Source organism: Protopterus annectens, chromosome 6.part0, assembly GCF_019279795.1.
Source record: "Protopterus annectens isolate FY-2018-M chromosome 6.part0, PAN1.0, whole genome shotgun sequence".
Lineage (NCBI taxonomy): Eukaryota > Metazoa > Chordata > Ceratodontiformes > Protopteridae > Protopterus > Protopterus annectens.
Window position 1 is genome coordinate 255,978,693 of NC_056737.1, and position 19,128 is coordinate 255,997,820.

The 19,128-nt window shown below is 45.4% G+C and overlaps 1 protein-coding gene across 1 annotated transcript in view; it reads right to left on the reverse strand.

The window, feature by feature from the left end:
- Window positions 1–19,128, reverse strand: part of LOC122804240 (serine/arginine-rich splicing factor 5-like) — a 261,553-nt gene that overhangs the window by 98,779 nt on the left and 143,646 nt on the right. The window contains exons 4-5 of the mRNA XM_044073991.1: window positions 7,520–7,590; window positions 793–948 (exon numbers count right to left, since the gene is read on the reverse strand). Coding sequence (XP_043929926.1) covers window positions 793–948; window positions 7,520–7,590 — 227 coding nt within the window. The remainder of the gene's footprint in view (window positions 1–792; window positions 949–7,519; window positions 7,591–19,128) is intronic.

Consider the following 19,128-nt stretch of genomic DNA (forward strand, 5'->3'; position numbering starts at 1 on the left):
CAGACATACTGCTCAAAGGCAGCCACAGCAGATTTGTCAGTGTCTGACTAAGAATGAGGATGAAGGCAAGACAACTTCAACATCTAAGGTGGTTCTTTTCTGTAAGAAGAGGGGACTGTCTGACAGCTAAGAGCCATGGAAGACTCAAGCAAGGGGCTTTTATGCAGTTTGCTCTCTAGAACTACGTTTAAGACTGGTGAACAGAACAGGTGTAGGAGGTGAGAAGGTGCACACTGAGAAGGGAATTCTTGTGCATAAAATTTCAGAAACTTGGCACCAGTACAACAAGCTACAGTGGATGTATGGTGCACTCGAAAGGTGCTTAAGAGTTATTTATTTATTTACTTTTTTAAACACTGGCCAGACACAAGATCCTGGGTAGGGCACATCCCATATAGCGTAATGCTACTGCAATGACTCAAAGATGAACATATTTAACAGTATTAAAATAAGCAAGCTATACAGCTTGATGGTCCTAACTTAGGTCATTCTGAACTATATATGCTTTGTGTGTTTACATTACCATATATTTACAAACACATTAACTTATCAGCTACATTGTCCTTTGGACGATGCGTTTAACAGACATCTGGCTGGGTTAGTGGCAGCTCGGGTAAGATACCACCACACTTATGAAAAGACTTGGTGATGTTTCCCAGTGCCCTAGACAAATTTCCCCTCGTCAGTAAGGATACCACTTCAGGCAGAAAGTAAACAAAAATATTATCAAGCAGAAAGTAAACAAAAATATTATCAGACAAAAACAATCAGATCAGAAAAAAAGAAACTCACCTCCTGCTTTCATTTCGGGGACGTCTACTACCGTATCTATCAGAAAATCTGCTTCCACCGCCGCTGCCACCACCTCCATAGCCACCTCTTCCTCGCCTGAATCCTCCTCCTCCTCCTCCTCCTCTGCGTGGTTCTCTGGCATGTTCAATAGTGACTCTGAAGCAAACATTTTAACTGGTGAATGAAGTTTTAGACTTTGTACCACCTCCAATGACCGCAACGAAACTCATTACTGCGTGCTCCGAGTAGAGTTGTAAACTTACATTTTGTGCCACCTCCAAACAAACTCGGTGACCATGATATAAATCACCTCAATCAAACACTTAGCAATGCATACAGAATCTAAAATTTTCCACAACCCCCCCCCCCCACATAAAAATTGCTCATTAACAAAACAATCAAGACTCCACTTATCCTAGCACATTTCAGCTGAACTTTCTAGTTTCTGCAATTGCACAAAGATATTCAAAAACTTCTCTTTCTTGTACTTCCTTAAACTACCGTTATGCAAGGTTTCACCATTCTACTTGCAGTTGCCCAGAGACTTGCCCCACTACCACAGTAGGTAAGTCTAAGTGCAGAAAACACAGACAGCATGCCACAAAATATACTTCAACATTAAGCAACACATGCACTATAAGCAGCTGTCTGCATGCAAGCAACACACCGGTGACACAAGCATAAGAATGTTAGGAGTGGAGTTAGTCTGCATAAGAATTTCTCTGTTTTGTAGACCTATTAGCTGCAATCTCACCCCTATACAGAAGCCTAGGGGATCAAAGGGGTGACAAGGGATATATGGAAGGACTAAATACTCAAGTGTCAAGGACAAAAAAGATCCAAACCTAGATTCAAAATTACACAGTGGAGAGAAAAAAGTACAGTTTTGTACCTACCATAAATGTAGATGTTCGAGTGTTCACCCTGCTGCAGTCATCACACTTGGGTTATCCTGTCGTCAGGCAGTCCCGCAGTCGGCCAGAATTCCAACGTCTTGGTCCGGCGTCGGTTGCTGTCTCCTCTTCCCTGACGTCAGTGTGCCAGGGGTATATATAATGCAGCCGACGCCATTTTCTTCAGTTTTTCTTGCCCCAGGTGTCAGGTGCCCCCAAAAAGGTGGTCAGAATTAGTACCAAAAGGAGTGAACACTGCACAAACACAAAATCCCTTCAGCTATAAGCAAATACATCAGTAAGGCATAGAAGAGATTTTTCCAGTAGATCAGAGGGGATGGAGGGAGGGTAACCTGGACTGCAGCAGGGTGAACACTCTAACATCTACATTTATGGTAGGTACAAAACTGTACTATGTTCATCGTGTTACCCTGCTGCAGTCATCACACTTGGGTTGAATCCCAAAGCTAAGGTAGGGGGAAGGTATCAGAGGATTAGTGGAGGCAATCAGGCCCTGCAGAACTGCAGTGGCAAAGTCCGCCCTGGACTTAGTGTTTGGTGAAGGTGTGCACTGAACTCCAAGTTGCAGCTTCTAAAAGCCTGAAAAAGGCTGTAGAGGTAGCTGTTACCCTGGTAGAGTGGGATCTAATGGTAGCAGGGACTAGTTTCCCATGATGGGTATAGCAGAACCGTATACAATGACCTATCCATTTAGAAATGGTTTGCTTAGATATAGCCTTCCCTTGAGAAGCTGTAGCATAGGATACAAAGAGCTGGTCGGTTTTTCTGAAAGCCTTAGTTTTGTCCAAGTAGTAAACAAAGCTGTCTGTGAATGTCCAAGGAATGCAGGAGTCTCTCACCTTTGTTCTGTGGATTGGGGAAGAAGGTGGGTAGGTGGATGGTTTGATTTAAAGCTACACTGGAAACTACTTTGGGCATAAAGGAAGGATTAGTTCGTAGAGAAACTCTGTCTTGATGAAAGATGAGGAAAGGTTCCACTGCCATTAGTGCCTGCAGTTCCGAGACTCTCCTAGCTGAAGTTATTGCTAGGAGCAGGGCAGTCTTCCATGATAGGAACTGAAGATCTGCACAGAGAGCTGGTTCAAAGGAAGGTGGCGTTAGTTTTTCCAGAACAAAGTGGAGGTCCCATGTTGGTGTAGGAGCTCTCCTGGGTGGTCTAATGTTCTTTGCTCCTCTGAGGAATTGCCTTAGGAGAGGATGTGAAAATAAAGGTGGATCCGTGTTGTAGTGAGCTGAAATAGCTGAAGCATGGATTTTGAGGAAAAGGAAAGTCCTTTGTGCAACATCTCAGCTAAATACTGTAGAATGTGAGGCATGAGAGGCTGACTTGTGTCTTGGCCTTTAGCTTGGTTCCAGGCACAAAACCTTTTCCATTTGTCCGAATAAGCCTTCCTGGTGCTTGGCCTCCTGGCTTCCAGAATAACATCCAGTACTGCTTGTGAAAGAGGAGCTGGTTGGATGTTTAGTTGATTTGCCATGCAGCCAGATTTAACGTTTTGAGCTGGCTGTGAAGAATGTTTGTTTTGTTGTGTGAGCAAATGGGGTATTTGAGGCAATATCCATGGGTGGGTTGTGGGCCATATTTTTCAATAGCGAGTACCAGTGCTGGCGTGGCCAGTCTGGGGCTATGAGAATCAGTCGTGGTCTCTCCTTTTTGACCTTTAAAAGAACCTTTGTGAGGAGAGGTAGTGGAGGAAAGGCATATGCTGTCAGGTTTTTCCAACTGAAAGAGAGAGAGTCCACCTTCCAAGCTTGATGGTGAAATGTCCTTGTACAAAATTGTCAGTTGGTAGTTTTGAGGACTGGCAAACAGGTCTATGTTTGGAAGACCCCATTTTTGAGTTATCATTGCAAATATCTGTGGGTCTAATTTCCACTCGTGGGGATCTTTGATGTTTCTGCTGAGGTTGTTTGCCAATGTGTTCTTCTGTCCTGGCAGGAATTGAGCTTGTAACTGGACTTGGTAGGCCAGAGCTGTGTTCCATAAGATCATTGCTTGCCTGCAGAGAGGGTAGGAATGTGTACCCCCTTGTTTGTTTATGTACCACATAACTGTGGTGTTGTCCGTCTTTATTGCAAGTTGTCCTGGATGTAATAGATCCTTGAAGGCTGTCAGAGCTTTCTGTACAGCTAGCATCTCTCTTTGATTTATGTGCAGATTTCTTTGTTTTGCAGTCCATAGGCCTTAAATGCATTGCCCTGCCATGTGTGCCCCCCAGGCGTAGTCTGAAGCATCTGTTGTGATAGTTTGCCTGGCTGGGGGCAAGGTGAAAGGCTGACCCTTGTTGAGGTGACATGCCTGTGACCACCATAGAAATTCCTGTTGTAGGCAGGGAATGAGAGATATCATTGTGTCCAAGCTGTGACTGTGTTGAGACCATACGCTTTTTAGGTACCACTGTAATTTCCTCATATGCAGCTTTGCAAATGGTATTATTAGAATGCAAGATGCCATGAAGCCCAAAGCCTGCAGAATTTTTCTTGCAGTTAATTGGGTCTTTGTTGCCATTGTCTTGAAATATTGAGTTAGTTGTAGTTGCTTGTCTGGCGCAAGATAAGCCTTCTGGGCCGTTGTATTCAAGCTGGCACCCAGGAATGTTATTTTTGGCGAGGGTACTATTTTTGACTTCTTTTCGTTTACTGTGTACCCCAGGCAGTTTAGTAGATGCTTTACAAAGGCCAGATGATGTAAGAGAATGTCTATGCTTTCTGCTTGGATGAGGCAGTCATCCAGGTATGGATATATTTGAATTCCTCTTTGTCTGCAGTATGCAATTGCTGGTGCCAGACATTTTGTGAAAACTCTGGGCGCAGTAGATAAGCCAAAGGGCAGTGCAGAGAATTGGTAATGGGTTGAACCTGCAATGAATCGGAGGTATCTTCTGCAACTTTGTCTGATAGGGACATGCAGGTATGCCTCCTTGAGGTCCAACGTTACTAGCCATTCTTCCTTGCCCAACATGGGAAGTAGCTGCTGTAGTGTTAGCATCCTTGAATTTGGGTACTTGTAAGTAAGTGTTTAGAATTGAAAGGTCCAGTATTGGTCTCCAGGCATTGTCCTTTCTGGGCACTAGAAAGAGTCTTGAGTAAAATCCTTGCCCTCGAGTAGGTACCAGTTGAATGGCTCTCATGTCCATGAGAGACGTAATTTGCTTTTGTGCCTCTGCCCATTGATTTTGAGGCACGTTTGACATTCCTCTTTTCATTGGCAAGGTGTGAAAGTGGAATCTGTATCCTCGTGAAATTATGTCTAGGACCCATTTGTCCCTTGTGACAATGTGCCAGTTGTCTGCAAAAAGTGCGAGTTTTCCCCCCCAAGGGGGCTGCCAAAAAGAGTATTGCTTGGCCAGATGAGGTGCAAGTCATTGAGTTTGTCTTCTGGTGGATTGAGACCTGTCTTCTCCGCCCTTCGGTGCTGTAGTGCCCCCATTGGCGAGGTTTATACTGGGCTTGTGGTTGTCCTCTGCCCCTTGGGTGTCTGTATTTACCCCTCTGTGCTCTGTCAGTGGCTGGAAAGGACCAATTTTTTGTTGGCCAGTTTCTGCTGAAGCGAGGGGGTTGTACTTGTAAGAAATCTTTGACTGTCTGCATAGATTTTGCCTTATCTTACATTTTCTTTAAAACTTCTTCTGCTCTAACTCCAAAAAGAACATCCTGCTGTAAGGGAGCATCTAGTAGTTTTGCTTCAACATGATCAGGCAGAGTTTGTTCCTTTACCCAAGCATGCCTACGTATAACAGACCCAGTGACAGCTGCTCTGCAAGAGGCCTCCAAAGAATCAAACTCACGTTGTAAGGTATGTTTGCCCACCTGCTCAGTGGCATGCAACAGATCCTGCACTTCTTTCAATTCAGTTTGTTGAGGGAGAGAGGTAATTCTTTGCTTTAACTGAGAGATTAGAAATTGCTGATGCTTAAGCATATGAAATTGACAATTCAGTGTCCTCAAAGCTAGTGTGGCTGAGGTGTAAACCTTTTCCCCCACCTGTCTAGTGCTCTGGAATCCCTCTCAGAAGGTACTGGGTTTTTAGCCATAGAAGCCTTAGCCCCCTTGGGACCCTGGGAGATAGTCTCTGGGTCAGCTACTGGGCTTTTGTAAAGAAATTTGTGGGAAACAGGCACTCTGTAGTATCTGTCAAGCTTAGCCAGAGCAGGAGGTAGAGAGTCTGGGTTGAAACTGGATTCTAAATAGACATCATCCACAATGTCCAAAACTGGTGGGATGGGCAAGTGTTCTGTGTTGGGGTAGTAAAAGAAACTCTGAGCCTTTTCTTTGAATCAGAGTAGTCCTGACCTTCCCAGTGAAAATGTTCCCTCATAGTGTGTAAAGTTTCCCCAAAGCAGTAGTCTTCAGGAGGAGAAGCTGAGGGAATAGAGTCCTCAGCATCAGAATCTTCATAAGGAGAGAAGGAATAGTCTTGGTCCTCAGGAGTCAGAAGAAATGGACATTTGCTCAGAAGAAGCATGGTCTTCCTCTTGTCTAGGCCTTTTGTCAGGAGGGGGCTGTGAACCCCTGATTAAAGAATTCAGATCTTCAGCCATTTTGAGCATCTGTTTCTTAGGCATAGGGCCTTGAACAGGAGACTGAAGTGCAGTCCTTTTAGGTTTAGAAGGAGTCTTCGACTTAGAAAACGTTTTAATGGTAAGAGTCGTCGGTCTGAAAACGCCTTCCGAAACTGATGGCGTTTCTGAAGCACCGACGTCTTTAGAAGAAAAGTCGTCGGAAGGGCCTGAAGCAAAAGGCTGCGTCGGCCTGGTACATTCCGTCAAAATATCCGTAGCGGTCTCGGGTCCCAGAACTGCGGTAGTCAGGGGCTGCGTCAGAGCCTCACTGAGGAAAGGAGAACTGGAGACCGGATCAGCCGAGGCCTCGGAATCAGGCTTAGGCCTGGGCTGTCTGTCCTTATCCCTGAGTTTTTTCTGCACACCAGTAGTCGGTTGCTCCGATGGCATGGTGTAGTTAAATTTCCTACCGAAGTAGTGTCGTGCGAAATCAAAGCGTCTTTTAATAGTACGCTTATTAAACCTAGCACAAAACCGACAAGAAGTGACGTCGTAGTCTGGGCCTAGGCAAGGTATGCAAAAAGAATGAAAATCCTTATGAGGTATTTGCTTCCCACAAGAAATACAATTGTTAACTTTTTCTGACATCGGTCTGAGGCAAGAAGTGTTTCCCCAACGGGGTACTTAGCTTTATAGAAGACTTCGGTCTGAAATTCGAATTCGAAAATCTGAGTCGGCCGACCGGCACTTGCGAACTGCTTCTGCTTTGGGCACCGCGCGGCAAGAAAGACTGAAGAAAATGGCGTCGGCTGCATTATATATACCCCGGGCGCACTGACATCAGGGAAGAGGCGACAGCAACCGACACCGGACCAAGACTTTGGAATTCTGGCCGAATGCAGGACTGCCTGACGACAGGATAACCCAAGTGTGATGACTGCAGCAGGATAACACGACGAACTGCCGCCTTCCACCAAGACTCTTCAAAGTCAGGGAAGGAAATTTATACTGCCAGGTAGGTAGGTAGGTATCCCAAAGCTAGAGATATAAACAGCCTCACACAGACACACAAGTAGTCTAACCCCCAACCTCCTCATTTAGTTATTTGAATTTCAACATGCACAAGCAAACACTTGCATGTTTCTTCAAGTACACAGGATTCCAATGTCCTCCTCAGTTTTATTATATAGTTATAAAACAAGGTCAAAAGAAATCTTAAAAAAAAAAAAAAAAAAAAACACACACAGACACATTTTTCAACCTTAAATATAAATTCAGTGACTAAGAATTACTAGATCACATAATACTCACCGTTCATTGCACAGTTCTTTCCCATCCAGCTCATATACTGCATCATCAGCATCTCTTGGGTCATCAAATTCCTAAGGGGGGGGGGAACTCACTCAATTAAAACATGCAAAAAAAAAATTCACAAGCCTACAAGCACAACACTATCTGGGTTAACACAAAGCAGTACTAGCATTTCTGGTTTTATGGTGCAGAAGAATAAAGCCCTACACTTGTGACTCAAATGTCCAGAGTCTGAACAGCAGCATAGGTGGTGAACAGCTGGAGAAGGGAGGGTGGGACTGAGTAGATTAGGCCAGCTTGCCCATACCGGGGATTCCCCAATACATTGAACTTGTTTCCTTTCAAGTAGGTAGTGGATCACAAAGGCAGTCAACTCGGATAACATGGGTTGGGCTCTCCTGAGCCATTAAAGGTAGTTAAAGGGTATAGAAGGCATATGCAGTAACATGGTGCCCATCTCAGCCTCTAAACGGCAGGGCTTTGTACTTAAGCAAACTCCCACTTACAATCCGAATCATTTCTAACATAAATCTCTTTAAACCTGAACATAGATTTTCTCCTAAACGCCAACACCTGTCACTACAATGATCCCACCTTACCACCTCTCACACTTAACACCCACCTATTCCAACTGTCCTATCTCATTTGCATCTCTCTCTCTCTTTTCATTGATAAAAAAACTTTTGTACTGCATGTTATGCACATTACTGTAATGTTTTTGTAAATTTCATTCTTAGGCCTTTTGTAAAGTTCTAATGTTCTCATACGAAGCACATTATTATAATGTTTGCATAAAACTTTACTGTCACATGTTTTTCTTTTCTGTAACTTTGTAATAACAGTCTGCAGCTTTTCTCCTAGGGTCTCCAGAGAAAACAGAAAAAAAAGTGGGTGAAATGGATTGCAGAAATGGGTGAGAGAGAAGAGTCTAGGGGGAGTACTGAACAACACACTGTTATTCCATCATCTGTAGGGATAGGATTAAGAATAAAATAAATACCCTTACAGTAAAAAAAGAATACGGTTACAGTCTCCTTCATAAGGAAGAAGTGAGCTGCTAATGAAGGGCAGTGGGTGGGTAACAAACATCCTGTCCCAGTCCAAGGTTAATGAACAGGTTACTATGGGGTGGTCACTACTAACCTACAGCTGGTACTGCAACACTTGTCCTCAGTAGGGAGCATTACCAAACAAAGGCAGAATCATGGAACTCATGAAGAGCATCACAATATGAATTCACAGTTTGCAAAAGGGGTTGGAGTGCCTGCATCTGGCTTTGGCAGGTAGATGTCCAATACATAATTTATAAGCTCACTGCAAGAAAGCCACAGACTCAGCAAAAGTCTGATAAGATTTCCAGTCTAGTCCTGGGAAGGCCAGAGATTCTGCTAAAGGGTGAAAAAAAGAAGTTATGTCTTACCATAACGTTCCATCTGTATTGTTGATCCTCGTTCAGTCATTACGTGTGGGTATCGGTTACGAACTCGGAACAGAGCCGGCCATCTTCCAAGCTCGTGTCAGCTACAAACTCTCGAGCTAAAACTCTTACCCGGAATTCCCCTCTCCCTGTTACCTCAGACTGAGTTTGCAAGTCAAAAGAAGGTAGAGGCTACCTCTGGTCAAATGACCTAATAGAACCGGATGGTGAGATCCACTAGAAGTCACAGGAGGGGGAAGGAGGGAGGGTCTTAATGACTGAACAAGGATCAACAATACAGATGGAACATTATGGTAAGACATAACTTCATCAGATATGGTTAATCCTCGTTCATTCCTTACATGTGGGACAGAGTCCCCAGCTACCTGGGAGGCCCTCATGGAAGGACATTCCTGAGCACCATAGAACCAAAAGATGCTCTTCCCCTGGAGGCCAAATCCAATTTGTAATGACTGATGAAGGTATGAGGAGTAGCCCAAGTTGCAGCTGCACAAATGTCATGTAAAGAGGCTCTGGCATGGAAGGCAGCAGAAGTTGCCACCGGCCTTGTAGAATGAGCTTTTATGGTAGTAGGTAATGGAATATTATGTTGTCTATAAATGAAGGTCACGCAGTCTTTCAACCATTTAGCCAATGTGACCTTAGCAACAGCACATCCTAATCTAGGTACAGAATAGGCCAAAAATAACTGGTCCGATTTACGAGAGGCCTTAATCCTGTTCAAGTAGAAGCGAATTTGCCTGTGAATATCTAGGGTATGTAGGTAATACTCTCCCTTTGTTTGAATGATTGGGGAAGAAAACTGGCAATTCAGTGGTTTGATTAATGGACATTTCAGAGATCATGTTTGGCAGAAAGGAAGGATTAGTTCTCAATGACACTATCTCTATGAAAAATCAAATTTGGACTCTATGCATAAGGCTTGAAGCTCAGAGATACGTCTGACAGAAGTAATGGCGGCCAAAAACAAGGTTTTCCATGACAAATATTTGAGGTCGCAAGAAGAAGCTGGTTCGAAAGGTGGCACTGTCAAAGCTTGCAAGACTAATGACAGGTCCCATGGTTGAGTAGGTTCTCTAAAAGGGGGTTTTAGATGATTCACGCCTTTTATGAAAGTCTTGCATAATTTGTGTGACATAAGAGAGGAGTCTTAGACACCATTATGGAAATTAGATATTGCAGCCAAATGAACTCTAATGGAAGAAGGAGACAGACCGGATTGAAATAGGGTAGCTAGATACTCCAAGTACTATTGACACTGGTGCTGAAAAAGGACCCACCGGTTTCTTTCAGCCAAAAGATAAATCTTTTCCACTTGCTGAGATATGTAATTCTGGTGGAAGACTTATGAGATGCAATAAGAATGTCACGTACTGGCAAAGATCTATCATTCTGCCTGGCAATCAAGGGAATTGGAGGAGCCAAGCTGTGAGCTTCAGGCAGTTCAAGTTGGGGTGAAACAGATTCTGCGAATGGGAGATCAACCCCCGGGGTTGGATGGATTGAATCCACAGTAGATCTAGCAGGTACGGCAAAAGGAAGGGGAACCAAATCTGACTAGGCCAATATGGTGCTAGGAGGATTACTTTGTTCTTCAACCGACGGGCTTTCTTCAGAAACTGGGGAATGAGGGGAAGAGGTGGAAATGCATAAAGTAGACCCGACGGCCAGTCGTGGACTAGAGCGTCCCTGGGTGACTGTCTCGGAGGGGGAATCAGGGCGAAAAGTTGCTGCATTTGTAGTTGGTCGGGGACGCAAAGAGGTCACAGCAAGGAAGACCCCAGCGGCTGAAAATCTCCGCCGCTATCAAGGGATTCAAGGACCACTCGTGAGGTTGTAGTACACACCTGCAGAGTCTGCTATCACGTTGGAACTCCTGGGAATGTGTATTGCTAGAGGAAAACGGTTGGTAGCCATCGCCTAATGCTATATCCTGATGGCCTCTCGAAAGAGTGGGTAAGATTTGGTTCCACCTTGTTTGTTGATGTACCAGACCACCGCCATGTTGTCTGACTGTATCGCAATAGTCCCAGACGGCAGCAGGGGATGGAATCCTTGCAAAGCCAGAAGCACCGCTCTCGGCTCTAGAACATTTATATGCAGATGGGCCTCCATTTCGGACAAAGTACCTTGGACTGTCTGTCCCTGACATAGCCCCCCCCCCCCAATCAGGGAGGCATCCGTGGTCACTGTAGCCTTGGGCTGTTGGGGGGGAAAAGGGGCAAGACCATTGTGACGGGTTGTGGGCCATCCACCAATTTAAATCCTGTTTGCACCTGTGAGTTACCAGAATCTTGGCTGAAAGAGGGTACTGAAAGGGATACCATTGGGTGAGCAGTTGCCATTGTAGAAGCCTCATGTGAAACCTGGCCAGGGGGACAACGGTGATGGAGGCTGCCATGGAACCCAACAACTGTAGAACAGAGGGAGCTCTGGATTTCTCCCTTGAAAGGATTGGGATCAGTTGTTGCTTTATCCTTAGAATTCTATGCTCTGGAATGGATGCTCTGCAATTCTTTTGTATTCAAGACAACACCTATGAATTCTGTGGAGTAAGATGGGGTCAGATTGGATTTTTGCCAGTTTATGGTTATGCCTAGCCTTTCTGCAGAGAGGAGAGAGTATGCCAGGGCTTCTTCCAATAGATGTCTGGTGGGGGTTCAGATGAGCCAGTCGTCTAGGTATGGAAACACCTGGAATCCTTGTAGTTGCAAGTGAGCTGTGACGACTGCCATGCACTTTATGAACACTCTGGGGGCTGTAGAGTCCGAAGGGTAGTACTCTGAACTGGTAGTGATTGGCTCCCACACGGAAGTGAAGGAATCTTCTTGGTCTGTCCACTTTTATGTGGTAGTACGCATCTTGAAGATATATCGAGCACATCCAATAGTCTTTTTCCAAAAGTGGAAGTAAAGACTGTATTCTGACCATCCGGAATTTTTGTACTTTTACAAACTTGTTCAATACACTGACATCCAAAATTGGTCTCCAGTCCCTGGTTTTCTCTGGCACCAAAAATAGTCTTGAGTAGAATCCGGATCATATCTGGCCTGGAGGGACTATTTGGACGACTTTTTCTTAGCAGCTTTGAAATCTCTAATGCTGCTTCTTTCCCTTTGACTGGGTGGAATGTCGGGCAAGTATGTTAGGGGAGTGGGACAAAGGTCGAAGGGAATATGATAACCTCTGGTTATTATCCTTTGTACCCAAGAATCCATGATGGTTAGCCAGGCAGAAGGGTACAAAGAAAAAAGACCCCCAACCACTTCCAGAGGAAAGCATTTGGGCCGCTCTTCAGGAGCGCTGGTAGGATTAGCCATGGAAAGAAGTCCCTGGAACCCTGGTTATGTGGACCCCCTCTGACCCGAAAAGGGTGTCTTCCCTGTAGGTTTCCCCCTTTGCCTCTAGGGGAGAACTCGGCCTGTGTGTCACGGAAAGGACCATGAGACTTTGTGCCATATCTTCCCACTCTTCTGGTTTCTGGAGAAAGCTCGTTGAGGGGAAGAATAACGGACACCCACGGCAGAAAGGGTCTTACCGTCCTGCTCACATCTGGCCAGTGTGCTTTTAACCTTGGGTCCAAACAATGAAGAGGCTTCGATGGGAGCGTTGAGAAAGAAGCCTTGAAGGGTTCTGTGAAATTACACAAGTGCATCCAGGAGTGTCGTCTCAGAACAATGCCTGAACTTGCCTCTCTAGCTGCTCCTTCTGATGAGCGAGATATCAGGCACATGGAGGAGTTAGATATCGATTCAATGATGACTAGCTGAGAGGCCACTTTGTCACGGACCTCATCAGACACAGCTCCAGCCAAAGTGTCAGAGAGCTCAAAAATTAAATCTCTTTGAACCCTGGTAAAGTGTGCCATATAGTTCGGGGACCTGATTGCAAAGGTTGCTGATGCAAAGGTACGCTTCCCTATTCTGTCCAGAGCCCGGGACTCTCTGTTGGGCGGACAGGCAGTCTGGCTTTCTTCTTCCGCCAGGTCCTTTTTAGTTACGGCCGCCACCACCAAAGCATCTACATGAAGACCTTTGGACCAATGGGGATCAGTAGCAGGAGGGGACAAAATTTTATCTGGCCTCCGGGGAATGGCCTCAACGGTGTCAGGAGCCTTCCACGCATTGCTGCACGACGAGCCGGATCAGTTCGTCGGCAGGTGGAGTAACCCAGGAGGTAGGGGGCTGGGCGCAAAAGGCCTGCAGGAATACAGACTCTTCAGAGGTTGGGTTTGAGGGCTACCAGTCACCTCTCTGTTTAAGAATATCACCAAAGGATACCTCAGAGGGTGAGCGAGGGGAACTCAAAGTCTGTGTCTTCAGTAAGGGACTCCTCTGTGGAGTCCATGTGCTTCCCCCTACATGAGCTCTTTTGATGAACTTCCTCATAGGGAGAAGCTGGGGAAGACAGTGCAAAAGGGGTCTCCTGTGGGAGTATATCCTGAGGCCCTGGCGCCCGGTGTCCGCTAGGAGCGACTTGTGTACATTGCGATCCATAGGAGGGAAGAGTGAAAGCACAGGATCACTGATGCCAGAACCTTCTCCATTAGCTAGATGGCCGGTCTACCTAAAGAGGGGTGAGTGCCCAGGACAGGGGTCACCCCTTCTCCTATGTGGCTCAGTCTGCCGACTCAAGAGTCCCTGAATGGCTGTGAAACATCAAATTACGTACGCCACAGCTGACATCCTGGGTTGTAGCAAAAAACTCTCCTGCCACAAAGGTAACTGCAGCTCCTTAGTGAGGTCCATAAAAGGAACCATAGAGGGGGAAGACTGTGCTATATCAAGGGGCTTCAAAGGCAATGAAGGAGGAGAATAAGTAGGGGTCTTTGGTAAAGGGTGAACACCTCCCGAGAAAGGATAGGTCCTGGGGGGGGGGGGGGGACACCTCTGGCCAAAAGCACTTGATCCACATGACGCAACACATGTTCAGAGAGGCTTCTAGTGGATTTCATGGACACGGCTGAGGGGGAGTCAGGTCTATCCAAAGACGGAGCAAGCTCGGTGCCCACCTCGGAGGTCTGCACTGAAAACAATGGGGCTGTAAAAGACTTAACTACAGGTGTCTGCACCGAGGAAATCATCGTTGCCGAAGTCATGGTCTGCACCGACGATAAGGTCAGTACCGAAGTGGTTGTCGGCATGAGAGGGTAGTCGGTGCCGGGTAAGTTGTCAAGAGCCGGAAAGGCAATGGGCGTCGAAAAATCCATTGACGTCATAACAGTCTGCAATGACTGGACAGTTGGAGCCTCTTGGTACCGAAAAGACACGCTAGTCGGTGCCGAAATCACAGATGGCGCCAATGGCCTCGGTGCCAAAGTTCTAGGTACCAAAAGCGCTGGAGCCGAAGAAGTCAAATCCGAACTGGAAAGCTTAGCTTTCTTGGGTCTCAGTTCCTGGGGGTCCACAGCAGGGGACAAAGGAAGACACTTGGCCTTTACATGTTCATCGCTCTTTCTTATGGGATCTTGGAGGGGTTGAAGCCGCTGACCCAGAAATAGCCTCTAAAAAAGGAGACTTAAGTAGCCCCTTCAATATTTAATTTATTTATTTTTTCTCTCAATCAACGTCCTGTTAGAGAAATTCTTGCAAATCCCGCAGGGCTAGTCAACTGTTACATGAGGCACACCCAAGCAAAAGACACACAGGGAATGTGCATCTGAAGTAGGCAATTTATGGCCACAATCTAAACATCTTTTAAATCCTGGACTACCTTTTTTTATCTGCCATGTTAGAAAGAAAGAAGGAAACCCCAGAAAAAATACCAGCAATGGTACAAGAATTACCCGAAGGTAAGGAGGAAAGGGGGTTTACCAACGATGGTAAAAAGAAATTACCTTGCGGTAAAGGGGAGGAAAGGAATTGAAAGGATAGTCGCTAAATGCGATAAGGTAAGAGAAAACTATCTAATAATTTTTCTGTGAGAAAAGGCTGCTTTAGAATTTCGTATGAAGAAAAATATTCTACTTAGCTCAGGAGAAGTAGCTTGACACGACCGAATGCTGACGCGGCAAACGAAATCAGAGGTAACAGGGAGAGGGAAATTCTGGGTAAGAGTTTTAGCTTGAGAGTTTGCAGCTGACGTGAGCTTGGAAGATGGCCGGCTCGGTTCTGAGGTCGGAACAGATACCCACACGTAAGGAATGAACGATGATTAACAATATCAGATTAAATAATAATTCTGCACTAGTAAGCTGTGAAGGTGTATCACAAAAGTTACAATTTTAAGTAATGCAGAGGTATCAGGGATGCTGAAAGGAAGGCACCATTTAAAAAACTGACAGCATCACTTTACAGTTCAGTGTGGAAGAAATAGAAAAGAAAGTTTATGAGTAAGGATTATGTGGGTGTCAAACAAGTAATATCAACAGCAGAGAAAAACTATAAAGCGATAAAGAGATCCAAGTATCACAGTTGCACTTACAGACCCAAGCAAGCCTGGATACTTTTCTGTGAGGGATGACCAACTCCCACCTCCAAGAGCGCTTTTCTCAGATACCAGGATCAGGAATGTGGATTCCCATGAATGCTACTCAAAACATTTAGTAGTTTGGTGACAAGGAACTAACTGAAAGGGGACAAGAGCTTAACGTGATGGTAACTTAAGTACACACCATTAGGTTAAGACACTTCATGCAATTTTAAGGAGAAGGAGCCATCAGGTGTCCAGATTTGACTAAACAGATACAAAACAAGCAAGAAGAAAGCAATCAATGAAGAAAGCCTGCATGGGGGAAAAATTGGGTGAGACAACAAATGACTGTTCTACACTCACAAGAAACCTGGCAACTTTGGGGGGTGGGGGTGTATTACCCAGACACATCATAACCAACACCAATTCTGCCTCAAGAAGCTGTCAAGGAAAGAAAGACAGCCTCCTGAAGCCAAATGACATGCCCGCCTATAAGGAGGCAGTGGGAAAAGCAGTAGGTAGGACTGGGTTAAGTGTCAACTCAACAGGTATAAAAGGATGCAGGAGCAGATGAGCTCAAGAGTGGGAAAAGGAGAAGAGGCATGGTTAATACACTCTCAAGATCACTGCATCTGGACTAGCAGACTGAAGGATGGCAACTCATTTTCAAAAAAGTGGGCAACAGGAATGACACTTTGCTGACCCAAGACAGCCCTACAACTTAAGTCTTTACCTTAAGGCATAGCCAGTTTTATCAGCAAAGCTGGCAGTTTCCCCATTATTTTTAATATAGGTCTCTGTACCCTGTAATGTGCTTGGGAGGTGAAGTCTCAGTGCTGCTGTATGATACTCTGTTGCTTACTTGCAGTCTGAACTATGCTTGCATTATCCAGAGTCTAGTAACATAAATGGACTGAAAATACTCTGCCACAAGCTCAAGTCTGCTTCCTATACTGTTCACAATTCCTGCCAAGGTAGTCATTTCCCCTCCTATTCATGAAACTAATAACAAACTATTAAAAGATTCAGTTAAGTTTGGAAAAGGACACAAGGGCCGAACTATAATTACCTGGCATACCATGGAGGCCCTGACATCCAGCAATGATTTTTTTAGCATGCTATGCAGTGGTCTGCTGCCGAGAAAAAGCAGCTGATTTAGAAATAGGTGTGCACACACACTGCAATTCTAACCCAGAAAGACTGAACTGCTCAATGGAGAAGGGAGTAGATAGCAACGACCCAAGAGTTGATATGTGGGGTTGGCCCTCAATGGTTATTGTGTGGCAGGAGTCAATGCGCTACACAGGATTCACAAAAACCCTTTCCCATTCTTAAGCTTAGCAGTACTTAACTTTTAGTTATGTACTCACCATAACTTCAGATGTTTGGGATCCATCTCGCCTACATTCTGAATGATGGGTTCGGAGCCGATCCCTCGGCTCCGACTCGGCACGCTTATGCCAAAGAGCGAAGTCTCTTATTGGCTGAGCTTACTATATCCCAGGATGCACCACCAACAGTCCCCCAGATCTAGTTTGTCCGCATACATGCACACATGCATACCCTGCTTATATAACATCGTCAGATGAAACAAGATAAAACAGTGGAGCTCAAAACCGTTCTATCTCTTCTGATCTGCAAGGCAGGGGGAAGGAGGGTGGGTATCAGGAATGTAGGCGAGATGGATCCCAAACATCTGAAGTTATGGTGAGTACATAACTAAAAGATGTTATGTGATCCTATCTCGCCTACATTCTGAATGATGGGACAGCGTCCCTAGCACCTGAATCCTGGGTGGCTCACTGGAAAACACTCCTGAGTACCGTGGAACCAAATGAAGCTCGTCCCTTAGATGCCACATCCAATTTGTAGTGGGAAATGAAAGTGTGCGGGTTGGACCAAGTAGCCGCAGCACAAATTTCCGAAATAGCGAGCTTGGAATGAAAAGCTATAGAAGTAGCCATAGCTCTGGTAGAATGAGCTTTGATAGATGATGCAAGTTGCTTATTTGAAGAAGAATAGGCCTGAGTTATGCAATCTCTGATCCATTTTGAGATTGTAGCTTTTGTGATGGTTTGGCCCAATTTATTATCTGAGAAGGACACAAACAACTGGTCTGACTTACGAAGTTGCTGAGTCCTGTCTAAATAGAAGCGTAATTGCCTGTGAACATCCAATTTATGGAGAGTGTATTCTGCTTCATTAGAGAATTTTGGAAAGAAAACTGGTAGTTCTAGAGATTGTTGAAGACAGAAACTAGAGCAGACCTTTGGGACAAAGGATGGATTAGGCCTAAGAGATACTCTATCTTTGTGAAAAATGAGATATGGTGGTTTAATAGACAGGGCTTGAAGCTCTGAGACTCTTCTTGCTGAAGTAATAGCCACTAAGAATGCCGTTTTCCATGACAGATATTTTAATTGCAAGTAGCAGCCGGTTCAAAGGGGAGATGTTAATGCACGAAGCACTAAATCAAGATCCCGGGGTGCAGGATGAAATACTGGTGGTCTTAACAGACTCGCACCTTTAATGAATGTTTTGCATAGCCTGCTGCTCATCAAAGGAGGATCCGTGGATTCATGGAATTTAGAGATAGCAGCTAGTTGAACTTTAATAGTTGAGACAGAAGATCCCTGATTAAATAGGGATGTTAAGAATTTCAAAACCTCTGGGACAGGAGCAGTGATAGGGTCTAAGCCCTTGAGTTGAGCCCAGATAGCAAACCTCTTCCACTTACTGAGGTACAATTTGTTAGTGGTGGGTTTATGGGCGAAGACAAAATGTGAACAACTTCGGGTCTAGTGTGTGGCTCCTGACTAAGGTCGGAAGTGGAGGAGCCAAGCTGTCAATTTCAGAGATTGAAGGGACTGATGCCAATGTCCCGACTGATGGATTAGCAAATCCGGGATCAGGTCTAAGGTCCACGGATCGTCCACCGCATGCTTTTTCAGGTAAGGAAACCATATCTGACGAGGCCAGTATGGGGCAATCAGAATCATTGAAGACCTTAGCTGAGAAGCTTTTTGAATGACTTTGGGAAGGAGTGGGATTGGAGGAAAAGCATAAAGCAACCCTGTTGGCCAGGGTTGAGCTAGAGCATCCATGGCGGTACTTCCTGATGTGGAATCAAGGAGAAGAACCTTTGGCACTTGGTGTTTTGTGGAGTCGCAAATAGGTCGCAGCAGCGTCCCCATCTCTTGAAAACCTGGGCTGCTACTGTGCGGTTTAGAGACCATTCGTGAGGAGAGAGAATTGTCCTGCTTAATTTGTCCGCCAATACATTTGACTTTCCGGGATGTGGGTCGCTACCAAGAAGCGGTTGGTAGCTACAGCCCATTCCCACACTCTCATGGCCTCTCTGCAAAGGGGATACGATCTGGTCCCTCCTTGTTTGTTCAGATACCAAACCACCGACATGTTGTCTGTGTGGATGGCGATGATACCCTGAGGAAGGAACTTGTGTAAGGCCTGTAGGGATAGAAGTACAGCCCTCATCTCCAACACGTTGATGTGGAGAAGAGCTTCGTCCGGAAGCCAGGAGCCCTGAACTAGCCTGCCCAGACAATGCCCCCCCCACCCTATCTGGGAGGCATCTGTCGTCAGGGTAACCGCTGGAGGGGGGAGAACAAAAGGTTTGCCCTGATCTAAGTTGGATGTGTGAAGCCACCAGCGCAGGTCCCTTTGCATATTTCCGTAATCATGATGTGATGATTGAGGGGGAGATCTTGAAAGGACCATTGAGTTGATAAGAGCCACTGAA